This window comes from Aptenodytes patagonicus, chromosome 13 (assembly GCF_965638725.1).
Source record: "Aptenodytes patagonicus chromosome 13, bAptPat1.pri.cur, whole genome shotgun sequence".
Classification (NCBI taxonomy): domain Eukaryota; kingdom Metazoa; phylum Chordata; class Aves; order Sphenisciformes; family Spheniscidae; genus Aptenodytes; species Aptenodytes patagonicus.
Genome location: NC_134961.1, coordinates 10,693,664 through 10,719,839, shown reverse-complemented (window position 1 = coordinate 10,719,839; position 26,176 = coordinate 10,693,664). Strand labels below are relative to the sequence as shown.

The 26,176-nt window shown below is 47.6% G+C and overlaps 1 protein-coding gene across 1 annotated transcript in view; it reads right to left on the bottom strand.

The window, feature by feature from the left end:
• Positions 1-25,716, bottom strand: part of ADAP1 (ArfGAP with dual PH domains 1) — a 61,813-nt gene extending 36,097 nt beyond the window's left edge. The window contains exons 1-4 of the mRNA XM_076350714.1: positions 25,558-25,716; positions 14,785-14,915; positions 13,146-13,237; positions 3,441-3,523 (exon numbers count right to left, since the gene is read on the bottom strand). Coding sequence (XP_076206829.1) covers positions 3,441-3,523; positions 13,146-13,237; positions 14,785-14,915; positions 25,558-25,642 — 391 coding nt within the window. The 5' untranslated portion in view covers positions 25,643-25,716. The remainder of the gene's footprint in view (positions 1-3,440; positions 3,524-13,145; positions 13,238-14,784; positions 14,916-25,557) is intronic.
• Between the last annotated feature and the right edge of the window lie 460 nt (positions 25,717-26,176).

The following is a 26,176-nucleotide window of genomic DNA, read 5'->3' as shown; positions in this document are numbered from 1 at the left end:
TCCCCGAGAGGGGACATCTGATGCAGGGACTGAACCAGGACCCATGGATCTACAGCCACGGCTCCTCTTTGGGGTGAGGCTTGAGAGCTGGCTTCAACTCTCAGCGCTGCCCACACCGGGGATTTCTGCACGTGCAAAGTGCCTTTGTTTCCCAGTTCTGGTTCTGCTACCTTGCATCGCTCTGTATCTCACGAGGCAGACGTTTCCTATTAGTTCAGGGGCTATGCAAGACTTTTTGGGGCAGCTGTTGCCTTTGCATCCCACACTGCCTCTTATTTATGCTCTTCACCAGTAGCTAAAGCGTTTGCCGCATCCTCCTGCCAGGCTTCCCTGAATGACTATCTCAGCTCTGACCTGCAGATCTGACACTCCTGTCCCGACACTCATTTCTCCTAAGTCTGTCAGTTCGGCTGTGATAGCTTCTGCTTGGCATCTACAGGCTCCAGACAGTCTCTCCCCAAAGGATTTTCTGAAAGACATTGAATTTCTGACCAGGGTTTCGTCAGGCTGCCTGGAAAAGGATGTTGCTCAAAACTATTCAAAGATAGCATTTTCTTATTTTTTATGCAATTATTGAACAAATATCAGAATGCAAAATTGCCCCTGGGATTGGAAAATGGAATTGAATCTTCCAACAAACATGAGAAAATGGATACCGACATCTCTATTAGCAACAAAATGTTTCACGCTTAGAAACTGGTAATCTAATACCCCTCCAGGGAATCCTGAATAGTGAGAAAAAATGGCCTAAGACAGCATTAGAAAGAAAAAGAGATATACATACATTCAAGTGAGACACAAACTGGATGTGGGGTGGGCAGGAGGGCGTCCTTGCGTCAGTCCCACCTCGGTGTGTTCACAGGCAGTTCAGGAGGTCATTAGTGGAAAGCAACGGCCCAGATCCTCTGCGGTTCCCAGCCGTGCTGAGCCAAGCATAATCAGGCACAGGAGGTCCACCTCACACAGGGTGCATCCTCCAAGCTGTTGGTGTGGCCACTAAGCTGTATCGACCCCTGCAAGCAGCGAGAAGGGCAGAGCCGGGACACATGGTGTGGCTGAGCTTCTTCTGCAAGCACCAAGCTCCAGCCTGTCTTGGAGGGCTCATGGACAGGACGATTCAGACCAGCTTTGATGGCACTGGCTTACACCAGCTGGGCAAACTGGTGGTCCAGCACCGTGTATGACACAATGACGAAACACCCCTATTTCACCCAAGCGATACAAGAACTGTCCCAACACACATGGGAACATCTCTGTTAGAGACACGGTTTAGTGGTGGACTTGGTAATGGTAGGTTAACGGTTGGACTCGATGATCTTAAGGGTCTTTTCCAACCTAAATGATTCTATGACCTCCAGCATGCTGCTTTCCTACAGGACACAGGATTTTCCCTGTGCTCGCTTCTCAAGCCATAACTCTGGGAAACAACCACCGTAACAGCTCAAGAGCTGAAAACAGCATCATCAACCAAGTTACACCATGCAGTCCAGAAGAAGGAGCACCGTTTGGCACAGGGTGAAGTAGGGGCGTGCAACCACACCTGGGGGCTGGTATGGTTCAGCAGAAGGGAAAAGTTGGCACCGCAAGTTTGGTGTGTCGCCCCAGCTTTGTTTTGTTATAACACCAACCTGGTCATCCTAAGGAGGAACCACCTGGCCAAAGCTCCCCTTTGAATTTACTGTCCCGAAGAATCAACAAATGACATCCTGGTTGCACAGGTCATTTGCACGGCTCCTACGCTGGATTTTAACGATGGTACAATTCTCAAAGACAATACACAACCTAAAAGCACTCATACACAACCTACAAGATGCCCACCGGCCTGCCTTCCCTTTCCTTCCTCCCGAGAGCACTGTTCATCTAAAATGGCTTACCCCATTCTCTTCTATTCTGCATTTAATGGCTTTTGAACTTCAAAGAGAGGGGAGAAAACCCTATCGCTTCACCATGCAGTTAAATATTATGCAGCCACATTACTGAAGAACACCTAAAAAATATGCTGCTAAAATAAACTCCCATTTGAACTCTTCCTATAATATTTTACAGAGAGCTCAGAAGATGCTGCCCTTCTTCCCACACAGCACTGAAGGACCTACTTCACTTTAACCAGGTACACGCTCTTCTTGGAGTCGAAAGGACTAATCATGTGCTTAAAATTATGCATTTGCCTGAAGTACCTGGTTGAATCCGAGCTTTTATATCTAGAAGTTGCATGGTATAAATTGGAAACATTATTCCTGGGTGAACGTTATACACACATTGGCAGATATATTCCAAAATTATCCAAGAAATCAAACTATTTATTGTTAATAGAATATGTCCAACTCCAGCAGACCGCTTTGAAAATCTAAACTAAAAATGTGCACAATGTACTATATATGAATATGGATACCCCACACACTATGTGTATGCCTCATGTATAGAAAATAGCAGAGCAGAAATGCTCTAAACATAAATTGAAAATATGTGAGATAAGATTTTAATTGTGGTTTTAATAACAGCAAACTGCTGGAGCTACCTGCTTGTTCTTAGTCTCGAAAAAATACAGCATGAAAATAATATTTTAACCTTTCATCTGTAACATGGTCTGTGCTAATAAAATTATCCCAGAGTCATCCAAGCACATAGCTGGTGTCAACTACTTAATATGCAGAATAAATTAAATGCCACTTACATATAGAAAAGAAATACCCGGCTAGTTTCATGCACTTTCATGCCGGTCCTTACGCTGGCTCAGCCACACAAGAAACACGGTCAGGCCCTGCGTCTCCTCTTCAAATCCTGCCCTTCCGCAAGAAAATCATCCGATCCGCTGCTCTACTAAGCCACCCCTTTGCAAGGCCATTATCGCGCTGCCCATCGTGCTGGGAGTGCTGAAACGAGCTCCGTCACATGTGCTGGGTCTTTGCAATTGCAAAACACTGTGCATTTATTATATTACGAGGAGGCCAGGTCCCACTGACAACACTTGAAATATTGTGGAAAGACAGTAACAGAGATTTGAGAAGAGTGGGGCACCTGGCACACTTGCCTACCATTAACCAAGCCATTAATAATAACAATCCTACTTCATCTTTCCAAAGCAAAAGTCACCTTGATGAGACAAACACCCTTATCTCCATTTCAATCCAGCCACGTGCCTCCCACTACCAGAAATGAACTCACTGGTACTTTATCTGACCTGCTGGTGGTGAACAGCCCATAGAAGTCAACAGAAAGACTCTTGATAACCGATTTCTTTCCATCAGGTATTAAAATTCTCAATATTCCCAATCAAATACATGGAATGCCAGGAGGGATCTTTCCCAAAAGACCACACTTTCTCCTCCTATTTAGTGACATACGAGCAATAATCAATATAAAGAACATATGAACAGAGACAAAAAAACAGAAGGTGCTGGACATCAAAAAACTTATCTGCCAAAAGTGTCTTTTGCTACCTGCAGAATAAGGCTCCTGCTTCTCGCTGTGAATGAACTCTTTTCGTTCGTATTTGGCTCTGATCCATTGTTCCCGCAGCAGTCTGAAAAAAAAAATACAGAGAAAAGGAAACATGGTCCAAGATACACTAAGGAAGAATCCAGAATCATTAATTCTTCAATCAAAACACAAGTGTCATTTAAAAGCCTTCCAAAAATTGCATTGTACAGTCTGGAGTCAAGGGTTTCTTCTGTTTACTGTTGGACGACGATAAATCGTTTCCTTGTACATCCAATTTTATTGGAAACTTATTTAATAAAATTTACAGATTTAGCAGAATAGCCCATTCCCACCCATCCAATCAACCTCTGTACAAAATTCCCTCAGTATATGAACAATTTTAAACCCAATTTCCTCAGACTACCTCCTTCAGTAAATGGGATCAGTAAATGAAAAAACCAACAAACTGCATACAAAAGAAAAATCTTTGCCCTGAAGCTATCAATATGGAAGCAGAAATTGGGTATGCCTTGTGCATGCCATGTGCATGATGGCCTTTCGGCAGTCAAAGCTGCAGAGATACTGTCTCCTTGTCACATGTGGACAGCTATTCAAAAAAATTGTGATGTGTCTGGTTAAAATTCTACTTGTAACGACGAGGGGAAGCCCAGCCCAAGGATGGGTGACACTTGTGACTTGCTGAACACGGAGCTTGCTGCAGGGTGTCACGCACCTCCCAAACTAGGAACAACAGGAATTCAAATGAGAGGTGACCTCTTCAAAACGAAAGGTACATAGGACAGTCATATCCCAGGCCCTAGCCAACCTCTTGGAAGGAACTGGGGTGTGAAAAGTGAAAAAGCCTCAAAAAGACCAGAACACAGCTAGGCAAGGATGCGAGGGCTGAGCCCTGTGGAACGCAGGACCCAAATACCGGAGGGTGGTGGTGAGAACCCACCTGGCAGAGCTCTTCCAAACTCATAGCCTGTACTGCTAAGTCTAAGAAAGAAATCCATGATGCATGGCAGAAAACATGCCTATTATACTTCTCATGTTGAAAATGATACCAATGATTTTTACACCAAGACCTTAACTTCCAAAAAGGAAAAAGTACCATAAAGATTATAAATACTTTTTTGCTATTTTATTTTAGCATGAGTGCTGGAACTAATGAAGTAGTTTAGATCTAGAATATGCTAGAAATTGCTTCAAACCATTTTTAACTGCACGTACTTCTTAATTGCCCCGGAACCTTAAATAACCCAAGCAGGCAGAAATCACAGGCAGGTGTCATCCCAGCTTCACGGCAGACATTTTGAAGTGGCCCACACTGATGACAGTAAAAGATCCCCCAGCATTGGGCGTGCTCTGTAAAACCCATCACACTTCAACACATCAACTTCTCCACCAATGAAAACTGTCGATATGCTTAATTACCTTTTCTTTTTTGCTGACTATGCAGATTTAATGCTATCTTTTCAGCAGACACATTCCAGAAATGCTCAAAGAAGATAAGTGTACTAACATTGCTTATGAAAATTCATCTGCAGGTACAGCAAACACATTCATCAAATCCGCAAGACACTATTCAACGAGAACTGTGGCTGTAATCGGTTTCCAGGCAGTAAAGGAGGAAATAATTACACGTTTTGTCCCACCCATTGCTTCATCTCCTTAGTTGGGGAACCAGCCTTCTCCCACAAGGCTCAGGGAGAGCCATAGCTTCCCTGCACCCAAAACTCAACTGTGAGCTGCTGCTGTAACAGAAATAATGCACCAACTCTGCCTTTCCCCCTTCTGTTCCTGTTTTCATGACTGATCTTTAGTTGTTACACACACATCTGCAAGTTTGACTGTGAACTCTGAAGATGAACATCCATCTCCCTTCTGCTGTCACCCTGTGCTACGCTTTGGTTTGGGTACAACCCATCTTCAGTTCATCTCAGGAGGTTCAGATGCGTTTTGTAGAAGTGTGCAAGGGGGCTCTTCTGGGTTGAGCAGGATGCTCTTTCTGGATCTGATATCCACAACACGGTAGCCTGCAAACGTAGAAGACCGATGACCCAAAAGGTAGCACTTAATTGCCTGTTTCTATACTTCTGCTGCTCATCAACAAAGCTACTAAAATCTAATCATAAAATCAACACAAATACTTAAATTTGTTACCCTTCTTGCAATTTTTCCAGCCCGGCTGCTGCAGACAGCTTGTTATCATCACCATAGCCAAACTTGGACCTTTTCAACAAGACAACTAGGGATTTAACTAGAAGGAAGAAAATTCACACCACCCTCGGCTCCAGCTGACTTCGGTGAATTCAGCAGGAGCTGCAGCTGTTCTGAGTCTCTGAAAGTCAGCCTTCCAGTACGAATGTTTAAATACAGTATAAATTAAGGTTCATGTGCAGCAGTGGGAAAACACTCTTGCTGTATAATGCAGATAGTACAACAGATACACTCTGCTAGTCTCATGCCTTAGGGAACACCGCTCTGCAGTGACTTATTTCCCGTGATGCTGTCAGCAGTGGTGGTTCAACATCTCCACAGCTTTTGCGCAAGAGAGCGCAAATTGGGCAGCTGTGAGGCACCTTGCCCAAAGGGGTATCCTGAGAAGCTGCAAAATGCTGTCGATAACCTCTCCCAGTGTTTGGGACAGACCCAACACCCAAGAGTGGCTCCAATGGCAACTCCAAAAGCAGACAGGACTCCAGTCGTGCCGCTTTCCCAGCTCACAGCAAGCACTTTCCAACAGCTCACACATTCTTCCCCTTTCCTCATCATCACAAACTTAGGCTCTTTCAGCAATAATTTCCCAAAAAACCAAGATACACCAAGAGCAGCCCACGGTTAGGACAACTCAGCACAAGGCCAGTAGCTGCAGCTTCCGCTGCAATTGTTATTTATAGAAAGCAGAACAACTCCAGCAAAAGAAACTGAAACAAAACCCCAACGAGGACAGTGAGGAGTCAGCATCTCCCTTCAGTGCAACAGAGAAGTTGAGCAGGGACTTGACCACACTCACTCTCATGGACTGGAGGCAATCCTTCCATAAAAAGCTGCTTTTGAGTCTGGCATTAAACCCTAGTTTCACTGGCACAGCTTGGATGAATTTAAACAGGAGCAGGAATTTGTCCTAGTATCTATGGGATCTGAGAGCAATAGGAGGGCAGGGGCCATCCAGAGGTACCTCAAGCCATACAGTCGTCTTCACTGTTTTCAGTGGACTTCAGGCCTGATCTCCATTTCATTTTAAGTATGCCTTCAGGGGCCTTTTAAACATCTGTTGCTGTGTTTTAGTTGAAATATATTTTTCCTGAGGTGAATATGTATGTAAATAACCCGGAGCAGACATCACATGCTGAATACAGCACCCTCCATCCAACCCTCTCCTTTGATTTCAACAGGAGTTATGTGAACAGAAAGGACTGTAGCAACAGCCTCGTGATATTTTATTGCATTTCTGGTGATGGGATAATGTAGCAAATACGCCATTTGTGTTTGTTAGAAAAAAATATAAGTGCATCATTCCTAAACTGCGGAGATGCACAGCTTTCGGGATCAACTCCAAAAGCTTTAACAGCCCACCTAAAGTCTGGCAGGCTGCTGGTTACAGGGAATGTGTCATTTTTTGGCAATTAGAACAGAAAGGTCTTTGTAATTATCAAGATAAAAACCTGGGAGCAAAGAAAAAAAAAACACCACCAAAAAAAAAAAAACCAACCCACCTTAAGGAAAAACCATATTTTCAACAGAATAAGGGAAAATTCATCCCCCGAATGGAACAGGACTGGGCTGCACTGGGGAGGAGGCAGGTCCAGAGGCTGACAAAGCACCGCCAACACCAAGAGCTCCAAATCTCATTTTAGGTACTTGTTTTCATGTGGGTGGCCAGGCAAGCGAACAAGTGCTCTCTGTCAAAGGACCAGCGGGAAAGGTTTCAGAAGCCAATGGAACAGTTTTATCTTGGTCCCACATACTCAAAGGCTTTCACTCGCAGCAAAAAACACCACGGGAAAAGCTGTTCAAGCAGTTTAATATCAAACCACACTTGCGTGGCTTCGTTGCGCTCTATAGAGGAGTGCTGGCCAGCCAAATTTACAGTCTCCAATTTATTGTTACCCAAGACCCTCAGCTGGGCTGGCTTTCCTAGGACGCACTACAGTGCACACACCAGAGATGCTGCACGGCTGCTATGGCTTTTTGGAGACGTATGACAGTCAAGAAGCCCCAGCCAGAGGTGAAAGTGGCCCAAAAGACATCTAACACCACCCGCTACCACCCTCTGATTGCATCCTTGTGAGCCACCATCAATTCCAACAAAGACAAAGGAAATTAATGTCATCCAGGAATGCCATTTCCAAAACCCAAATTTGTAGCTTCTGGAATTTGTCAGAGGTTTTTCCAGTAAAAACAATCTGCTTTCCACAGGCAGCTCTGTGGACGCAGCTATGCCAAGTTTCTGTCAAACAACTGTTTTAATGAAATTTTAAGTCCGAGTCCAAATTTTTGCTCAGACTGCAAGGAGAGCCACTGCAGCGCAGACTAAAAGCCTGTCTAGCTTCACACCCTGCCTCTACATCTTTTCCTATCTGGTAAGTCCTCGCTGTGAGGACCTGCTTTTAAATGGCTTTGTGGAGGCACGAGACTGATGGGGGGCTTCTTCTAGGTGCTCTGTGCATCACCCCGGCTTGCCGAGCCCCAGGAGCGATGTGCCATCCACCCCCCCAAGACCAGTGGCCAACAGCAAGCTTCTGGAGGAGAGCAAAAAGGCAGGGGTTTTGGCTATCAAGGCATAGAAATCTTGCATTACGGATTTGAAGAAGTTAAAGCTGAATTTGAGTATGCAAAATCATAACACACTCAATTAAAACACTAACCAATTCCTTTTTTGTTTGGTTGTTTTGCATGCATGGTCCAGTTCACCACAACGCTATTTTTCAGAATGGTTAAACACAGATTTAAAACATGTAGGAGACAGCCTGTCTCGGTACTATCTTAACCTTGTAGCAATTTCTTTTGGAAATTAAAGGAATCAATATGAATTAACAGGCTCACGAGCTAACGACAAAGAGGAAATGAACAAGCAGAGAAGACCCCGCGGCCGGTTCGGACTGAAGGAGGGCAGATCTCAGGCACTCGGCTGACGGCAGAGCGATGCTCAGGCAGAGACTTCCCGAGGCCAAGTGCCCAGTTTGAGCCACCACAGGAGGCTCCACCACTTGGGAACTGATGAGCAGCCACTCTGAGAGGCCATGCTGCAGCACCTCGAGCTTTACACCCAAGACATCAGGCACTTTTGAAAGCCATGGATGTAAAATCTGAAGACCCTTATTAAGTAGGAGCAAAGTGAGCAAAACACTCAACTTCACCCCTCTGGACATTAAGCATTAAAGAAGTTTATCTATAAAGTACCAGCAGAAGGAGGAGACAGAGGAAGAGGAGACCAGGTGAGAAGTTTGCATCCTTGACCATCATTATGCCCTGTGCAGGGGAGGGGAGGGGGCCAGACTGACCTTCAGACACCAGACTGAGGTGGTGGGCTCAGTAGCTCCTCTACCAAACGAACCAAACTTTAAGCGATAAAGTAAGAAAAAAAAATCCAGGGATTTACTAGGCAATTTTCTCTCCGCACATTTTAATCGTACCGTAATACAATGAACCACTTCTGCTAATAACTGTTCTTCTTCAGATGACTATATAGATGACTCCTCAAGATGTGAGCCTCACTGGGATACATCCTTTCTCTGATTGATGTCTCATCTCATTCCAGATAAGACAACCACCCAGTACAACTCACGCCATTTCATTCTGCCCCATTTTTCCTACCAAGGTACTCAAATGTACTGGCAGTCAGTATATTTAAGTGTTCTGCATAAGGAGCAGATGTAGCTCCCACTTATCCAAGCACGGAGAGAGGAGCAGAGCAATGCACTGCAGCTCATACACAGTTCCGCAGAACGATGCTCTGTGTACCCAAATCAAGCAAAAAGGCAACAGAAAATGACGTTAAGTATTGGGCAGGGACATGGATGTACTTCCAGTACTGCAAAAGCCCAGTAAGACCTTGTCTCTATCTTCTTCTATCAGTTTTCAGGCAAGCATACAGCTGAACAAAGCCTTTTTCCTTTGCTTTTACTCAAAAGCCATGCTACAACTCTTGCTCACTGGTGACTCAAAACTCAACCATGTGCTTGCAGTGTATCTGCCCCAGAAAAGGCTGTTTTACAGCTCTCAGTCTGCTGCCATGGTGTACAAAGCTGGGCTGTGACCACTTGTGATCATCCAAAGAGGGGTTTTGTGGTTTAAGTTCCTCACCCCAAGGCTCTTTGGGCCAATGCTGCAGCGGTGTAGGAACATCCCAGAGTCTGAGATTCATTTCAGCCTCAGGGACTCCTCAGTGGTACAGAAGTTGGCTGCTCTGCTCACTGCTCCTGATGCATGGGCCAAGTTGCTGGCAGACAGAAGATGAGAGGAGAGGACAGAAGGGGATTTTTTTTTTGGTTGGGTGGGTTTTTTGCCTATGCACAGCTGGTAAATTTTCCCTGGGCAATTCCAGAGCACCCCTCCAACTTCTCTAACCTTTGCCAAGTGTCTGACAGAGCCAGGAAGCCACGATGGGATTTCTGGAGGATGCAGAAGCCAGATGCAGCAGGCAAACACCACGTATTTCCCAAGGAGTCAAACACAACATCGTAGGCAAGAAGAAAAAAGGACAAGCTGGCGCTGCAGCACTTCTTCCCTCTTGCTCTGAACTTTGCAAATCTTCAAGCAACCGAAGTAGAGGGATTCTAGAAGTAGCATTATAAAATTAAGAAGCTTCAAATGAACAAACAGCCTGTCCTTATTATGGCTTGCACATTAGCATCCTGCCGCGCCGAGTCTGAGGGCAGCTCCCACAAAGCCTGCCCAGATGCTGCAGCCGGCCAGCACGGGTTGTCGTAATTAGAAGCATCAGAACCTCTTGATGTTGCAGAATGTGGGTCGGCACACAATGGCATGGTGCCAGCACTGGATGGAGGTGTCATCCATCGCGATGCTACCCAGGGCTGCAAGCTGAGAACAACTCATGCTATTGCAGTGACTGGACTGCAGCGAGGTGGGGAGAAAGCTAAATATATACCCCTTTAAAAAGCAGCAAGCAACTAGTCTTGTTTAGCACGTATCTGTTGAAAGGCACAGAGGCCCTCTAACTAGAGAAAGAAAAATACAACCTAGCACACCATCCTCGAAACATTCCCAACATGCAACGTACCCACAGCTGCTTATACTGCAGCAGCATCAGAAGGAGATCTGTTACTGCAAGAGGTCGCATCTACCCCAATGCAGCCTGCTGCTATTGCAGAGACCCAGCAGCACCAGTCCGGAGAACACCTACATGAGCAGAGCTCCAGGCTCACTTCAGAAATCAGGGCATCCAGGCTGAAAATTATCCCAGTGCAAAATAGGCAAAAGTTGGGAGCAAAAAAGGGTCAGAAATTAGTCTTCCAGCTGCTTGCAGGAAGACTAGCCTTGCCTCATCCTCCCAATCAATCAATCAATAAATAAATAACCAAAAAGAAACAACAACAAAAAAACCCCTTAACCCTCCTGCTCCTGTTTCTCACAGGTTATAAGCCCAGCAATGTGCCTCTCCATCGGGTGTCGGATAGAGCGGCCGCCCCAGCGCCACTGGCCGAGCGCCAGCACAGTCCCTCTGTGCTCGCAGACAGCTTTGACAGGGCTGTGGTTGGAGCTCAGCCACCGCTCGGCAGAGCTCCCTAGAGTGCAACTGCACCGCAGGATGGAGGAAGAAAAATATCGTAGCAGCAAAGCCTGAGCTGCATTATCAAAGGAAGCCAAACCAACCAAGCGCAGAACCAGCCACAGGCATTTCTGCCAGCCCGACAGCAGAAGGAGTGAAAATGCTTGTGGTCTCTAAGCTGCCTGAGCCGCAGGGCGAGCTTTCGCTCTCTCTCAGGCTGACCTGTGCAAGGAGAGTTGGGTGCGATTTGCACTCAGATCTCGGGACGCCCCGAGCTGCAGAGGGACCTGCCCCGCTTCCAGCCGGGCTCCCCCAGCACGAGCTCTGCACCCTCTCGGGCCGGGATGGGGCATGGAAAAGAACCAGGACCCTGCTCCTAAACAACCTGAATATCAAATAGGCCCCTGCCCTGTAAGGACAAAACAGCAGCTAAGGCTGGCGTGCAACATCTAATCGAATTTAACTGAGACTTAAGAGTAAACAAAATCCCCTAGAATTGTGTTTCTCCTACCAAGGCTTCTCCTCGGGCTCCCTCCCACAAAGGCAAGTGTTCCAGCAATAGGAAAGGTAAGAGGCTGGGGCTTTTTTTCCTTGAGAAAAATAATCCCAGCAAGATAATCACAACGCACTCAGAGCGTACCCCTCCACAATACACGGTGCCTTTGCCAGTCCTCAAGTCATTTCTGTACTTGTAGGAACTGTGGAAGCCACTGCCAGAAGCCATTTTAGATCAAAACCAGGATCTGGGAACACTGCATAAATGGATGAGTTTTTTTATTGTCAGGCCAGGCAGGGCTGCTCACACCTGGGCCTTCCCAGATTTAGTATTTGAGCATCATCAAATAGTGGGTAAGGGATGCATCACCAAGATACTTCACAGGTCTTTTGTCTTTACTATAAAAGGCTTTTTGCATGATGTAGGAAGACAATAACTCTTCCTAACAGCTATTACAAGAAGATTAAAAATATAAAGTCACCTCGAGGACGAGCATAAGTATTCATGAACCCTTTGGCCCACCTTCAGTATTATTTCAGATTTGGGGAACACAGCAGAGCCTTCTTACTCAAAGGCTAGTATCTCACGCAGGGAGCCCTGTGAACCCTTCCAGTACTTCTGTTTTGGGCATCTCTTGCAATGCTTGAATACATCACCCGGCTGCTCAGAGCCTCGCACGCTGTTTTCACACCACCACCACGCCGCCGAACCACACCTCCCAGTGACACCCAGTTAAAGCAGCAATATCGGGAGGGATCTCAGGGACCAGTACTCACCAGTTTGCTAATACTAAAGTAGTGGCTCTGGAAATTATGGCCGCCAGACCCGCTGTGAAGACTGGTTTTACAAAGATACAAAACACCCTGGGTACTCTGCAGGACTGGACCCTAAAAACCACTTTCAGTTCATCTTCTTGCTCCCTGGATGGTACAGCGTGTTCTGGCCACTCAGCTCCCTTGGTCTACAAAGTCTAGCCCAGCTTACTAGGAAGGTTTACTCTACGCTGTATGGGAGACAATATCCTTTCACTCATCTTCACAGAGGATATTATTTGTCACTTAGGCAGAAAAAGAAAATCCACCACTTCGGCACTAAAACCCAGTATTTTTGTATTACAAGTAACCTAGCATCTCACAGAGCAGATAAGCAAGTTCTGTTTTGATGCAGACGGACTATCTATGCAGAGGAAATCAATGAGTAGAAATTGGCATTTTTGTAGCTTTAGAAACTTGGAAGAGTCTGGGGAACAGACAAACTATTGACTTCCCTGCATCATCTCAACTGTACTCATTAAATAAGATCCCACACGTAGTAAAAACTCTACCATATGCGTGCAGAAGAACAAAGATTTTCAGAGCCTTTTATAAATGAAACCTCCTTTGTGGCTAAAAAAAAAAAAAAAAAAAAGTATCATGCTGAAACTAAAATATTACAGAGGCTGCAGCTGCACAAACAAATAAATGGTGTTTACCAGCAAAGGTATTTACTTACTGACAGTCAAGAAACGTTGGCTTGTAATAAAACGGTGGCATTTTAGATTCATATTTTGCTTTTGCTACATTGTTTCCATTCGAGGCCATAAACTGCAAAAAGAAGAGAAAAAACAGAAAGAATCAAAAAGTGTTGACAGTATTTTCCCTTATCCTCTTTTGTTTCTAGAGAGTAATAAAATTATTGGGATGACCCTCTGTTCACTCACTGAGGTTTCCCCAGGACTGTGCACAGAAGGGATGCTGTAAAGGCTTTGCCTGCACACCAGGGCTCCGAAATTAATATTGATTATTATTGCCAGGGCTCCCACCAGCTTAATATGAGGCTGGGGACAAGTTCATGTCCCAGTCACACGTGCATTATCCCCGCTGGTCCCACGGGAGCAGAAGGCAGCACGCAATGGCATTGCCCACTCACAGGCATGGGAACGAGCTGGCTCCCAGGGAATCCAGCACAGAAATTAGGCAAGCAGAGGGCAAAACCCGACACTAACTTTAAGTCTCCATGTGTTATAGCTCCAGCAAGGTAATAGTCTCCGATGATACCCCCTTTGCTTTGGATCACATCACTTGTTCCGAAAGGATAATTTTATTTTTGCAAAGCCATGCCAGCAACCTCAGAAAGCAGCTTGAAGTATTAAAAATAAATGAATTTAAAAAAAAGAAAAAATTCTATCTGCCCTGACAGCCCTCTTTTCTTTCTGATCTCTTATAAAAATGGCTAGTTGAGAACACTGCAAACAAAACCACATATTTCCCTATTCATAAATTTTATTTAATGAAAATCACTTTATAAGTGTAAAAAACCCATCCTTTTCCAGGCAGCCATGCCAAATATGTTTTGTCTTGTATCAAATGCCAAGCATACAAGCAGCTAAGCTTTTCTTCCCCCCCCCCCCCAAGATTTTTTTTTCATTATTTTCATGTTTTAAGCTTCTCGAGTTTACATATTCAATCTATTCTCAAAAAAAAATCAGGGAAGGGAAAACCCATGCAACACAAAGGCTTATTTTCCTCATAAAACACATGACTGCATGAGCTGTGGCTTTCAGAAAAACCTCAAATCTACAACATACAAGATAAAGATCAATGACTGGTAGCATTCTTCATGCCTTTAAAGACACCAATAGTCAAAGCATATAGGTTTCCTGGGTAGGCTTGCCTTTAGCAACATTACCCAAACCTAGGCAGGGGTGTTACATAAATAGAGAGAATTTATACTGCGAGGGTTCAGTTCTTCAAGATGTGAGCTTAAGAGTCTTCAACGCTAAGTGGAACAAAGCCAGAAACAGCCAAGCTGGGCAGGGGTGGTAGACTAGAGGTCTAGCCTACCGTCTAGTCTAGGCTAGAGGTAACGTGAGAAACAGCAGGCAATTCATTTAAAATTAGTAATTTCTACATACTCTATTTAACTGATATTTTTATAGCTGTGGGGGAAACCCTCACAACTTCTTCATGAAATGGCTATTCCATCTTCCATCAGCATCACGGACCTCATTCCCACATTCAGGAATTACCTAGACATGCTTTCTGAAATCACATTTGTTGTGGCATCTTGAGAAAGGACGCTGTTTTACAGCTTTGCTGGTAAAATGCAGCGACCCAAACTCACTGGTACTTCAAGTCTCAGACGCACGTACCTCCACTTGAGCATCATCCCAGTCATCCAGACGGACCGACTTCACTTTGCTGACTTGGGGAATATTGCGATGGATTCCTGAACAATTCAAGCAGATGAAGATCCCTAGGCTGTGGGATGCCCAGTCTGGGTCTGAAAGCAAGAAGGAAAGAGAGAGTTGCACTTGACTGGTCTATCGGATTCAGTGCAGGAGGAAGGAGAGATGGGGCAAGACAGGGCATGGCAGGGGAGTTCAGGAGTCACCAGGTCGGAGTTCCCTGATTTTAAAGGCACCAAATAAATAACCAAGCAAAAAACAGATACGTGTTAATTTATATTGATAGTTATACCAATTACACTGACAATTAACAGATTTGCAATCTCAGGTGCAGCAGTTACTCACAAAAACCCAATATACAGACAACTGTATATGCCCGAGACCTCCAAAACTCACTCCACGCTCACACGAAGAGAAGAGGTGAATGTCCATCTTTCATCAGCAAATCCCACCCAACGAGAGCCGCAGGGAACAGAAATCGCACAATTAAAACAAACAGTTCAGGGAAACCGCGATGCTGCTCCCCTGCCTTCCCCCCCCCCCGCAGTGGGAGTGCTCCACAGAGAGACTTTCCTCCCACAGCTACGGCTGCCCAGCAGCACAGCCCTCTGTGCCAAGAGGTTTCCAGCCCTTGCCTTAATGGAAAAAAGCTGCCAGTGGCAGCTCTGTACTTTCTCTGAGCAAAACCACGCGCTGTTTACAGCCCTGAGCTGATGTCTCACACAAAGCACTTTCAACACAAGTCCTTCGCCTCCAAATTCCTCCTCGGGAGAGGCACTGCCCAAAGCACGGGGAGACAGAGAGGAACCGGAGGAGGGCAGGGGCCGGGGACAGGACACATCCACCAGTGTCCCTGGTGCTGCCTCGCTAATAAAGCCGATACAGGGATCTTTGTTTGAACTCTGACTAGCAAATGTCAGCGCCTGCTATTCCAGCTGCGCCCCAGCAGAAAGAGCTTCCTTCCAAGTCACCAAGTCAGCCACTAAATCCTCCACCTCCCCCCGACGGAGGTCCCCTCACCCCATCCTCCCCCAAACCTGCACGGGTGGGAGCACGCCGGACGCCCATCGCATCGGGCTGTCAAGGGGTAAGGGCAGGTCTTCCCTTCTCACAAACTGTCATAATTTGTTTATTCCCCCACAGTAATTATGCTAAACACTCACTCCTCACAGCACAGCAATTATTTATAAAAAGCAAGGGAACGCGCTTTCTCCTCCTTATACATATTTAATGGACTGGCTGTGTCGGTGCAGGGGGAGCAGGCTAGCGTGGGGCAACGCAGCTCCCCTGCGCGGGGCATCGAGGTCTGCTACCGGCCCCTGCCCACGGGGATGGCCACCAACTTCCCCCAACACACCCTAGAGGAGATTAATTCGGTTCCCCAGAGGTGGTTGTGTTCAGATATAAACCCATGAGCAAAATGAGCAGCCTCATCGGACGTGGCTGGGTGCCCACCCAGGAGAGGGGAGCAAATTCCCAAGCTGTTGCAAGTCCCATCAGCCGCAGCTCCCTTGGCACAGAGCTGGGACCAGCAGCCAAAAATAAAGGTGTATTTTTTCTATTTCACATGATCTCCCACCCTCATGTGAGACCCTGATGACTACAGCTCAGGCCTGGCAAATATAAAACCCGGCAAGTCGATTTAAGGACACCACAGCAGCAACCAAGTGCTGCTCACACCCAGCAATGCCAGTGAGGGCACAGGGTGCTCTGCCCCACCGGCCCCGATCCCTGCACTCTCACCCGGGTCCTCCCACGATGACCGGGTGACTCAGCTTCACATCACACCCGAGGTCAGGCACCCCCACTTACTCTGACTGCAAAGATTGCTGCCAGTTGTTGGGTTATAGGTTGGCAACAAGAATCAAGTTTTGCACACTCACGCATGTTTCTGTGCTTTAACTCCTCGTGCTGTCCTCTCCCATCTCCAAACACGTGGCTGTAATCAAGGTCTAGGACCTACCAAACTTCCTACCACAAAAATAGTCCAAGGTGCAGCACTGCTGCCCTGTGGTAGCCCAGGACCATGGGGCCAAACGATGCGAGTCAGGCAAAGTGAAAGCATCAGGGTCTCTCGTTGAAAAACCTCTCTCTGACTTCCACACAGAGGATCAGGCATGAGGAAGGGCGAGAGGGTCCAGAGGACGGAGTGGCCACAGAGCAGCAGCAGTGGTGAGGAAGAGGAAGCTGTGGCAGTGAAGTTTGGAGTTGGGAGCTAACACAGCCACCGGCTCCCTGTGCTCAGCGCAGCTGCTCCACAATAACTGTGCTTCAGGCCTTCCCGGTGTAATGAAATCTGATCAAAGCAGTGCCCGACTCAGGGAAATGGGTATCAAAGTATGCATTGGCCTCCACAGGTTTTATCGGGAGCCCCAACACTTGTATTATGTTAACAGATTTATCTTAGGCACGCAGGTGGTTTTCTTCATATTGTCTACAACTTCCTAGACTCAGGTTTTCAAAGTCCTCTCGAAGAAGTAACCCCTCCACTGCCTGCACTGCTGTGTGCGACAGGACCAGGAGACATCACACCTTCCTCCAGCCAGGGATGAGGACACATTTGGGTGGAGGAACACCCTGCAAGAAGATCCTCAGACTCTGACAGAGGAGACTCCAGCTCCAGTGGACACTGAGCCAACTCATAGCCAAGCCGTCTCTTCTTGATGTGGGTAAACAGCACCTCAAGCAATGGGTTTCAATCACAACTGGGGCTTTAAAGCATTCTCCTCACACCAACAGCATTTTCTTTAGACCAGACTCTTAAACATGCTTCCCCCCTGCTCCACACCATGTCAAGCCATGTCTAATTAAGAAAGCAAAAGCTGGACTATATCACAGAATCATAGAATCATATATGCAGGGTCACCCGTCCATGGTTTCCAGAAGATGAGAGTACTTCAGAGGAGCAGACAGAGACAACAGTGTCAGTGGTGACCCAACCCTTGGAAGGGATGCTCTCAGCTTGTTCAGTAAAACTACACACACCTGCTAGCTGTCTCCTCCTGGTCACCTTCCTTTCAGTGTTTCCTCTCTTGCCTAGACCCAAGTTCCGTGTCCATCCAACACCAACAGCACCCCGCACAGCAAACTTCGAGGAGCACCATGACAGAGCTGCACATTTCACTTGACTCATCAGACCCGACACCAGCAGTTCGCATTGCTGCCGTATATTAATAGCAACTTCCTCTTCATTGCTCTTCTGGTTTTAAAAATACATTATCTCTTAAATCCAAAATCATACGGCAAGGGCAGATGGAAGAGTTGTAGATGGTCCGCTGGTTGCGTGCTGCTTTCCTGTGATGGCCACAGCCCAGAACGACACAAATTGGGCAATTGTTTTCAGTGCCAAAGGGAACACCAGGCAGGAGGAGAGTTCAAAGGCCTCAGGTGCTGAGTTAGCCCCATCCAAAAAATTGCTAAGTAGCAAAATCCCCCAGAACCAACTGGTCTACCAGGGGAAGTTTCTCTGAAATGTCACTATTACAACAATTTATTAGAGATGTCTCATGGCTTTTGCTCTCCTGGCTGAAGACATCGGACTGAGAAAGCAAGCCAGCCCGGGCCTTTCCTGGACTTCAGTTGAAAGCCAGAAGGAATTTCTAAGCATCGTCTGAACAAGCCAGAGGGTTACGGACCCACATGAGCCCTGGGGCTGGTGCAACCCTGTGATGCCCCATGCCACCGCTCTGCCCGTGGACAGGAAGGAGGAGGGTGGAGGATTCCCTGACTCTATCTTCTGGAGGGCTCTGCCAACGCCGCTTCCCCTTCTCACCCACTCCCTGCACTTGTGACACCATTTTCGAAGAAACCTAGCTACGAGACGGCTACACCCACGCATCTTCTGCAGAAACTGGTGACAGATCCCCAGGCAGATGTCTGCTGGCCGGGGCGAGCACCCACTTCTGCAGGGATGCTTTTCCAAAGCCCTTTTGTAAGGTTTGGCGCTGTGGCTATGGCGCTCCCCAAGCGCACCACAGTCCCTCTCTCTTCATTTCTGCTCTCCAGCACAAACGACGTGAAAAATTCTCAGCTCAGGAACATGGCAGATAATGCCAGCAATCTCCAACCTCAGCATTATCACAGACTCCAACCCTTCAAATGCCTGCGCCATTGTTTCGAGATAAGACAACATCTTATCAAGCAAGCGAATAAATTCACGTAAGCGTCTTCATACAAGACAAGTGAGTTTTGGGGCAGCACCATTAGTTTAGTGAACCAGTGCCCCCAAGCTGTACGACTGGCAAGCTGAGGTCTCCGTAGCTAGGTGAAGTCCACCTTGCTGCTATACACTTCAACAGCTGGAACACGTTCTCCATGCCGGACATTACTGGGGAGTTCAGTAATTTTATTTAAACCATTTTATCTGGGCAGGACCCAAAAAAGTGCACTGAAATGGCAATATATCATAATCTGGACCTTTTGGGCACTGCCCAAAAGGGATGATTTTTTTCCTAAGCCTCCAGAGTTTCAAGCAAACAGCAGTGAAGCCTAAGGAAAACCCTCTGGCATGCCTAAGTTCGACACAAGTGACTTCATTCCGTTATTTCAAGTTAAAAGGAATAAAGACTAACAAGGAGCAAGGGGAATATTAAATCTGCTGTAAGTGCAGAAAGTCTCTTATCCTGCAGCATCATTGCTCCAGAACAACCGATGCCAGCTCTAGAAGGCTTTCACTGCCCAATGTGGTAGAGATTTCTGGTCACTTATAAACAGATTATAAAGACTTTAAAAATAAAAACTTGGTGCAACTTAATTTTAAAAGTTAAGTAAACAAAGTTAAACTAAACTCAGGAGAAGGGCATTGGGGTGGTATTTTCCCATGTCATTCATATGAAAGGGAAGGCACAGCCAGAGATTAGAGAAGCATCCAAAGTAAAACTAAAACACTTGGGCAACACAGCTAAATTCAGAAATTAACTTCACCACCCAGCCCCTTTTGCCACCAAAAGCCCCAGGAAAACCCAGCGCAGAGAACAATGAACTCTGCAGCTTGAACCCAACGTTACTGAGCGTAAGAACAGCCCACAGAGGGAAAAATGAAGGCTGGATCCAGAAAAACAATAAAGAAGAAGAACCAACATAAGACATAAGACAGTTTATACAAACCAAAAGGAGAGTAGAGAAGGGTGGAAGTGGGATGGCAGTGGAATTTTTTTTTTTTAAATAAATAATCAATATTTCCTGTATCCAGAATACAAACATAGGGTTCCAGTTTGAAAATCCCTAGATGCCATCAACCCAAGTAAAAATCACATGAAGTAGAGCGGTAGCAGGCTCAAAGTAGCCACGAGACACGAGCAAGAACTCAGAGTCCCAAAACTTAACTCAGATGCCCCCGCTCCACCTTTTGCCTTAAACCACAGTTATCACTACATACAGCACGGTATATTGCTGACCAAGACAAATAGCTGCGAGAACGTGGCCAATGCACAGCAATACCCCATTAACTGCTGCATCCTCCAGCACACAAACGATGGCCTGACCCTTCATTAGCTGCCTGGCTGCATCCCCGCGACACCAGCTGGGTGGGAGCCAGTGTTTTGTTGGGATGGAGATTCAACAGATTTTTCTGATCTCTCTCCCCTGTTTGAGGTGATAAAGACTAATGAGAGGGGAGAGGAGGACCTCCCGAGGTAGGCAAAACCTTTTTTACCCTGCACTAGGAAGGTAACGCATGCCCTAGGATATGGGATGTAATCACAGGGATTTTAGTGCAAACACCACAAGCAAAAAGTCTTTTCTGCTTGCCCCTCAGCTGCTGACGATTTCCTAAATGCCCCAGCCATGAGAACCTCGCGTGCAGCACTGAAGTTCGGTTGCTATTTACTTTGGGGAAAGATTAGGAGGTTAATAAACAGACCCTAGTCATGCGTTTTAAAAATAACAATAAAAGACATTAAAACTGAAGCCAAACAGCCTCCCACCAACACTCCTAAGTAGGAAAATTTTTCAGTGAAGGCACTAAACCTGCCAAAGCCTTTTTATTCAGCTGGCAGGTCTCAGCAGCCCCCTCTGCTTGCTGTCTGCAGCCCACGACTGCGCTGCAACCCAGGCATCAGAACCGGACAGAAAACACCGTCACATTAAACCTCCTTTGTTTCAAAAAAAGTTCTTCTCCCTGCAGAAAGTGGCATCGAGCTAAACACAAGTGCTATGGGATTATGTTTTTTTCCTTCTTACCCCTCCACTCTGCTTATGCCCAGAGAGAAGGGCTAGCAAATTCCCAGGGAAAAAAAACCAAACAATATTTAAATGAGAGGACAATGGAGGTGCCAGAACAAGTTTCCACTTTTAGCATGAAAATGAAAAGCCCGTTTCACGCCATTAGAGCGGCGAAGCTCTGGAACAGCTTTCCAGTAGGAGGTAGTGGGGGCAAGAGAGAGAACTAGCTGCGAGGCAGAGCCCCATCGCTCCACGGAGGGGATGGGGAGATGTCGCTGCAGATGACAGCACGAGGCAGGACCCGATGACTCAGTCATCTTCCCAATCTGTGTTTTTAGGACCAACAGTTGGATAGGGGAAGGAGAGGGTTGAGATCAAATCCTTTCAGTCCCCTCCTTAATCCTGAGCAAATCAAGCAATCCCCGGCACTCGTGTGTTTCCCTCTAATCACCACCCTCACTTCACGAAATCAAGGGAATGGAAAAGCTTCACCTGCTTTAGAAATAAGAAGATGCTGGGCCTGCAGGAAAGGTGTTTACAACCACCTCAGCCGCACACCACCCACCCTCAGGCTTTTATATATACTGTGACACCAAAATACCAAATCTGCTCGGCTTTGCAGCACAAAGCTCCAATACCAGACTCCCCTCCATCGCACACCTTCTGTTCTTCCTCCATCCCGCATCACCTCTGAGCCTCGAGCACAGAGGCCGATGTTACCCAGGGTCCGTGTCCCAGTAATCCATCCCAAATAAGAAAAAGGAAAACGATAAAAACAAGCCACGTAAACTGCTGCTGGAGGGTTTAAACTGCAGGATCGCTTTGATGGGATTTCCACTTCAGAGCCTCACTGTCCTCCTACAATGTAAAATGATTCTCGCTCTGTGGAAACACAAGCCTAAGTCATAGAAAAATAGAGTAAAGAGAGAAATACTCAAGGTCTTGTTATGCCCTGAGATAACCATCCATCTCATGATGTGAGGAAAGATTGCCTGAGACAAAGAATCATTTAGAAAAGTAAAAAAAAAAAAGGCTGAACTGCCACATCAGTCTGGAAGAAAAAAATATTATTCAAATACATTGAGAGCCATTACACACTAGCGATTAAGCGAGATTGCTCAGTTTGCACTTAAGACTGCATTTACCATGCTGTCTTCACTGTGAAAACACATCTTTAAACCCACCAAAACAAACACACTGCAAACCAACATCGAGGACCCTGACTCCCACACAAAAGTGTGTAATGACAGGGGACCTGATGCCCCAGATAATGACTTCATTACAGCGGCTCCTAGCCCACAATGCAGTCTCAAAGACGTAGCAAATGCAATCTCATTAGTCGTTACAGACGGATGACACTTTTGCAACTGAAACATTTTTTATTCAAAACAACCTTTCATTGAAAATTAAGGTTTTGTAAAGATACAATTAATAAAAACCTAACTAGAAGCTTTAAAATAAAATAAAAAACCTACAAGTTAAATTTGTAACCTCTCAGGTTTTTTCCACTCTGATTTTCAGTCTCTAGTTTAGCATCCGTTCTGCATTCCCAGCTGTCGTGGCCAGGGCCACCATAAGCTTGTTCTCCCTACCTGAGACATGCCCTCAAAATCTGGGAGGATTTTTTAGAAGCTCTGCTTTTGCACGAGAGATTTTTCTGCCAGAAATACACACTGGTCCTGGGAAGACACGGATCTGACCTTCCTGAGCACCACATTCAATGCCACGTTCCACCCAGCTGCAAGCGCACAAACCAGGGGAACACACATCTTGAACGTAGCAGCCTTGCTTGTAGGACTTGGCCACTCACCATCCTCAATCACAATTAAGTGGCAAATTCTGGCCCAGACCCAGGCAATCAGCAGGTTTTGCCCAGATCTCCCCAAGCAGATGCGATGACCCTGCAGGGGATGAAGTTACTTACACAGCCTAGGAGGAAAAGCACTGCCTCCCCTGATGCTCCCTGTCCACCCTGGGATTTGATTTTTTGCATGGTCACAGCTTAGCCACAACGATGCCAAGCTATGAGCTCTTTTGCATCAGGAACCGAGGCTTTTGTTACACAAGCATGTAATACCTGGGACAAGCTGTCACTCCAGGGCTACGGCTACCGAGCCTCACCCAAATGCCAAAACAGTAACAAAAGAAAACAACCTTTTTTGACAGCAGGGAAGAAAAAAAAAAAAACCCAAAAACTTTCACTCACTGATTTCTGAAACAAATATTTCCAAGAGCAAAATAAAACACAGTGAACTTCCAAATACACAAATTAAAGTGACTAATAGAGATTTTTCTCCTGTTATATTTCTGACCCATCCTATTCTTTGTTATCAGTATCCCTGAGCTAAATGGCTACCTCTTAACCTGGATCCTCTATTAACCGGGGATTTCAGGGAAAGGAACACACCCACCTGAGAAGCAGTAATAATAAATCAGGGATCTTGACCTTTTGCTTCCCCCCAGCTGTACCAGAGCAGCAGTATGACAATACACACAGGTGGGAAAGCACAAGTACACCCTGCTTTCTTCATCTTCTGTTCATTCCCCACCCTCCCTCTTCTTTCATTCGCACTTTATTTTCCCTGCTTTGGTTCTTTCCCTGTGTCCAGCTGTCCTACAGCAAAGAACATACTTGCACCCCATTCTGGGGGCTCTCTGAACACTTATCCCACATTATCTCACACCCAGAAAGACCTGGCCTGCCACACCTGCCCAGGATGAATAACAGAATTCAGCCTGAATATTTTATATATTATCTACAGACACAAGTTATATATCTTAACTTATGTTAAGTAGCCCAGGGCATCTTGAGTTTATTGTCACTCCCAGGCGGACAAGCACATTACAGCGCCACGAGTAGCTCTCGTTTGCCAAAGAAACCGAAGCAAAGTGATCACTAAAGAAATTGGGTTGATAAACAGAGATCCAGTCCCAGGGAAGCAATGCCGTGACAGTTCAGAAGAGAGGCTGAATGGTATTAATATAGCACATCTTGTGTTACAAAAGACACTGGCCCAAATTCTTCTCTCCGAGTTTCAGAGTCACCAAGACATCTCTGCATGCAAATGTCACCAAAAGCAAAATATGGTTTGTTGTTTTACAAGCCCATTTGGAGCCTTTAACAACAACCCTCTTTCCCCGATGTGAGCTATTTTACCAACCTACAGCTTCATCCCCATCCTGCCCATGCTGAGAAACTTCCCATTTTGCAGAGGGGCTTTATATTATACACAGGGCAAGGGAGAATTACCCCCTTGATCTGAATGGCCTGGGCTTGTAAAGTCTTCTCCGGGAAGGGATAATTTAGACAGACACCTATTCGGTGAGCCCCAGCTGTACTCAGCAAGATACCTAAGAGGTGGGTTGGTACAATTACACAGCAACGCCAGCCAGCAGATGGGTGGGAGCAGGCAGAGCAGCGCAGCGCTGCAAAGCAGTTCACACTATGCAGAAAGTTCTTTGTCCTTTCCAGCCAGGTGCCGGGGGACACAACGCATCTGAAAGTGAACTGCAGTGTCCTGAGATGTAGACTAGGGACATAAAACCATTGGTAATGGTATGAGCTGGATGGTGGTATCCAACAGATCTTAAAATCCTAAATAAATCAATAGCCGGAAAAATAAGGTGCGGTTGAAGTGTTGGGTTTTCTTTAACCTATAGAATGACAGAGGCTGAAAAGGACATCCTTTCTCTACACCTCTTCAAAGCCACCCTGCCCAAGCTAATACAAATTTAGGTGTTTCTATATGGTGATTTTTTTTTAAAAAAAGGAAAGTTACTTGCTATGCAATTTTCTAAGATTCTTCTCAAAGGTGGGTCCCACCACACCGTACCCTGCCCAGCAAGAGCAAAGGCTTTCCCACGCTCACACCCCGACCGCAACAATTCGCCATCCAAAGGGCAAGGAAGATGCCCCCAGCTCAGATTTTCTTCCCTCTGCGCACGAAGAGGACTACGGACGTTTCAGCCCCGTCCTCTGCACGGCGTTAAGCAGCGCGCAAGGCAGGCACCCATCGATGGCATGCTGGTCAAAGGTTGGTGGGCAGGATGCCCACGGCAATGCCTCTGGTTCCCCCCATCTGTTTGCTCACCGATAGGGCAGGAGCAGCGACAAAAGCCAGCCTGTTCGCGAGGGGACACGGAGGACGAGCCGCCTCCAGCAGCACAGGGCACCCCCCCGGGCAGAGCCCCCAGCCGCCCGCTCGCTGCCGGGTTAACGACACCCGGGCTGCACTGCAGACCGCGGGGACCTGCCGGGGATGACATCAGCGCTGCCACGGCCGGGCGAGGAGCTGGGCTGGGAGGGGGCTACCTCGGCCGGGGCTGGCCCGCGGGTACCGCGACAGCGCATCCCCATCCCTCCACCCTGCCCCGGAGCATCCCCGCTCCATCCCCCCGGGGCTGGCGGGGGGGGGGTGTCGGGCACCCCCTCGGCGGGGCGCAACCCCCGCCGTTCCCGGAGAGGGCAAGAGCCCGCCGTGCCGTGCCGTGCCGTGCCCTGCCCTGCCGTGCCGTGCCGTGCCGTGCCGGCAGGTGCGGCCGCCGCCCGCGCCCCCCGCCTCGCCCTGCCCTTACCCGGGGCGGCGCAGTCGGCGCACGCCGCGTTGCCCGGCCGCTGGAGCAGCTCCACCAGCGCCTTCCTGCTCCTCTCCTTCGCCATGGGGGCGGCGGGCGGGCGGTGCGGGGCTCCGCTCGGCTCCGCCGCGGCTAAGCGAGCTTCATGGCGCGGGGCGGGGGGCGCTGGCGAGGCGGGCGGCGCGCCCGGGCTGCTCCATGCGGCCCCGCTCGCCCCGCGCAAGGTGAACGCCTCCGGCGGGCCGCGCCGCCGCCGGGAGGGGACGCGCCGGGGCGGTTTCTGCCCTGGACGCCTCCTCGACCCGCCGCTGCCGCAGCCGGAGCCGGAGCCGGAGCCGGAGCCGGAGCCGGAGCCGCCCGCCCGGGCACGGCGCCGGTTCCGCCTTCCGCCGGGCCCGGGGGGCTGGCGGCTCCCTGCGCCGCTCGCCCGCGACCTCCAGCGGCCGCTCGTTGCCGGGGCGCCCTGTCCCCGTGGGGGGTCCCCGACCATCAGGGCATCCCATCCCCGCCGGGTGTCCCCAGCCCCCCGGGTGTCCCCACCCCCCGGGCGCTTCCATCCCCCAGCGGTCCCTTCCCAGGTTTAATTTGGGGTGACCGTGCCGCGCCCTGGCCTCGCTGC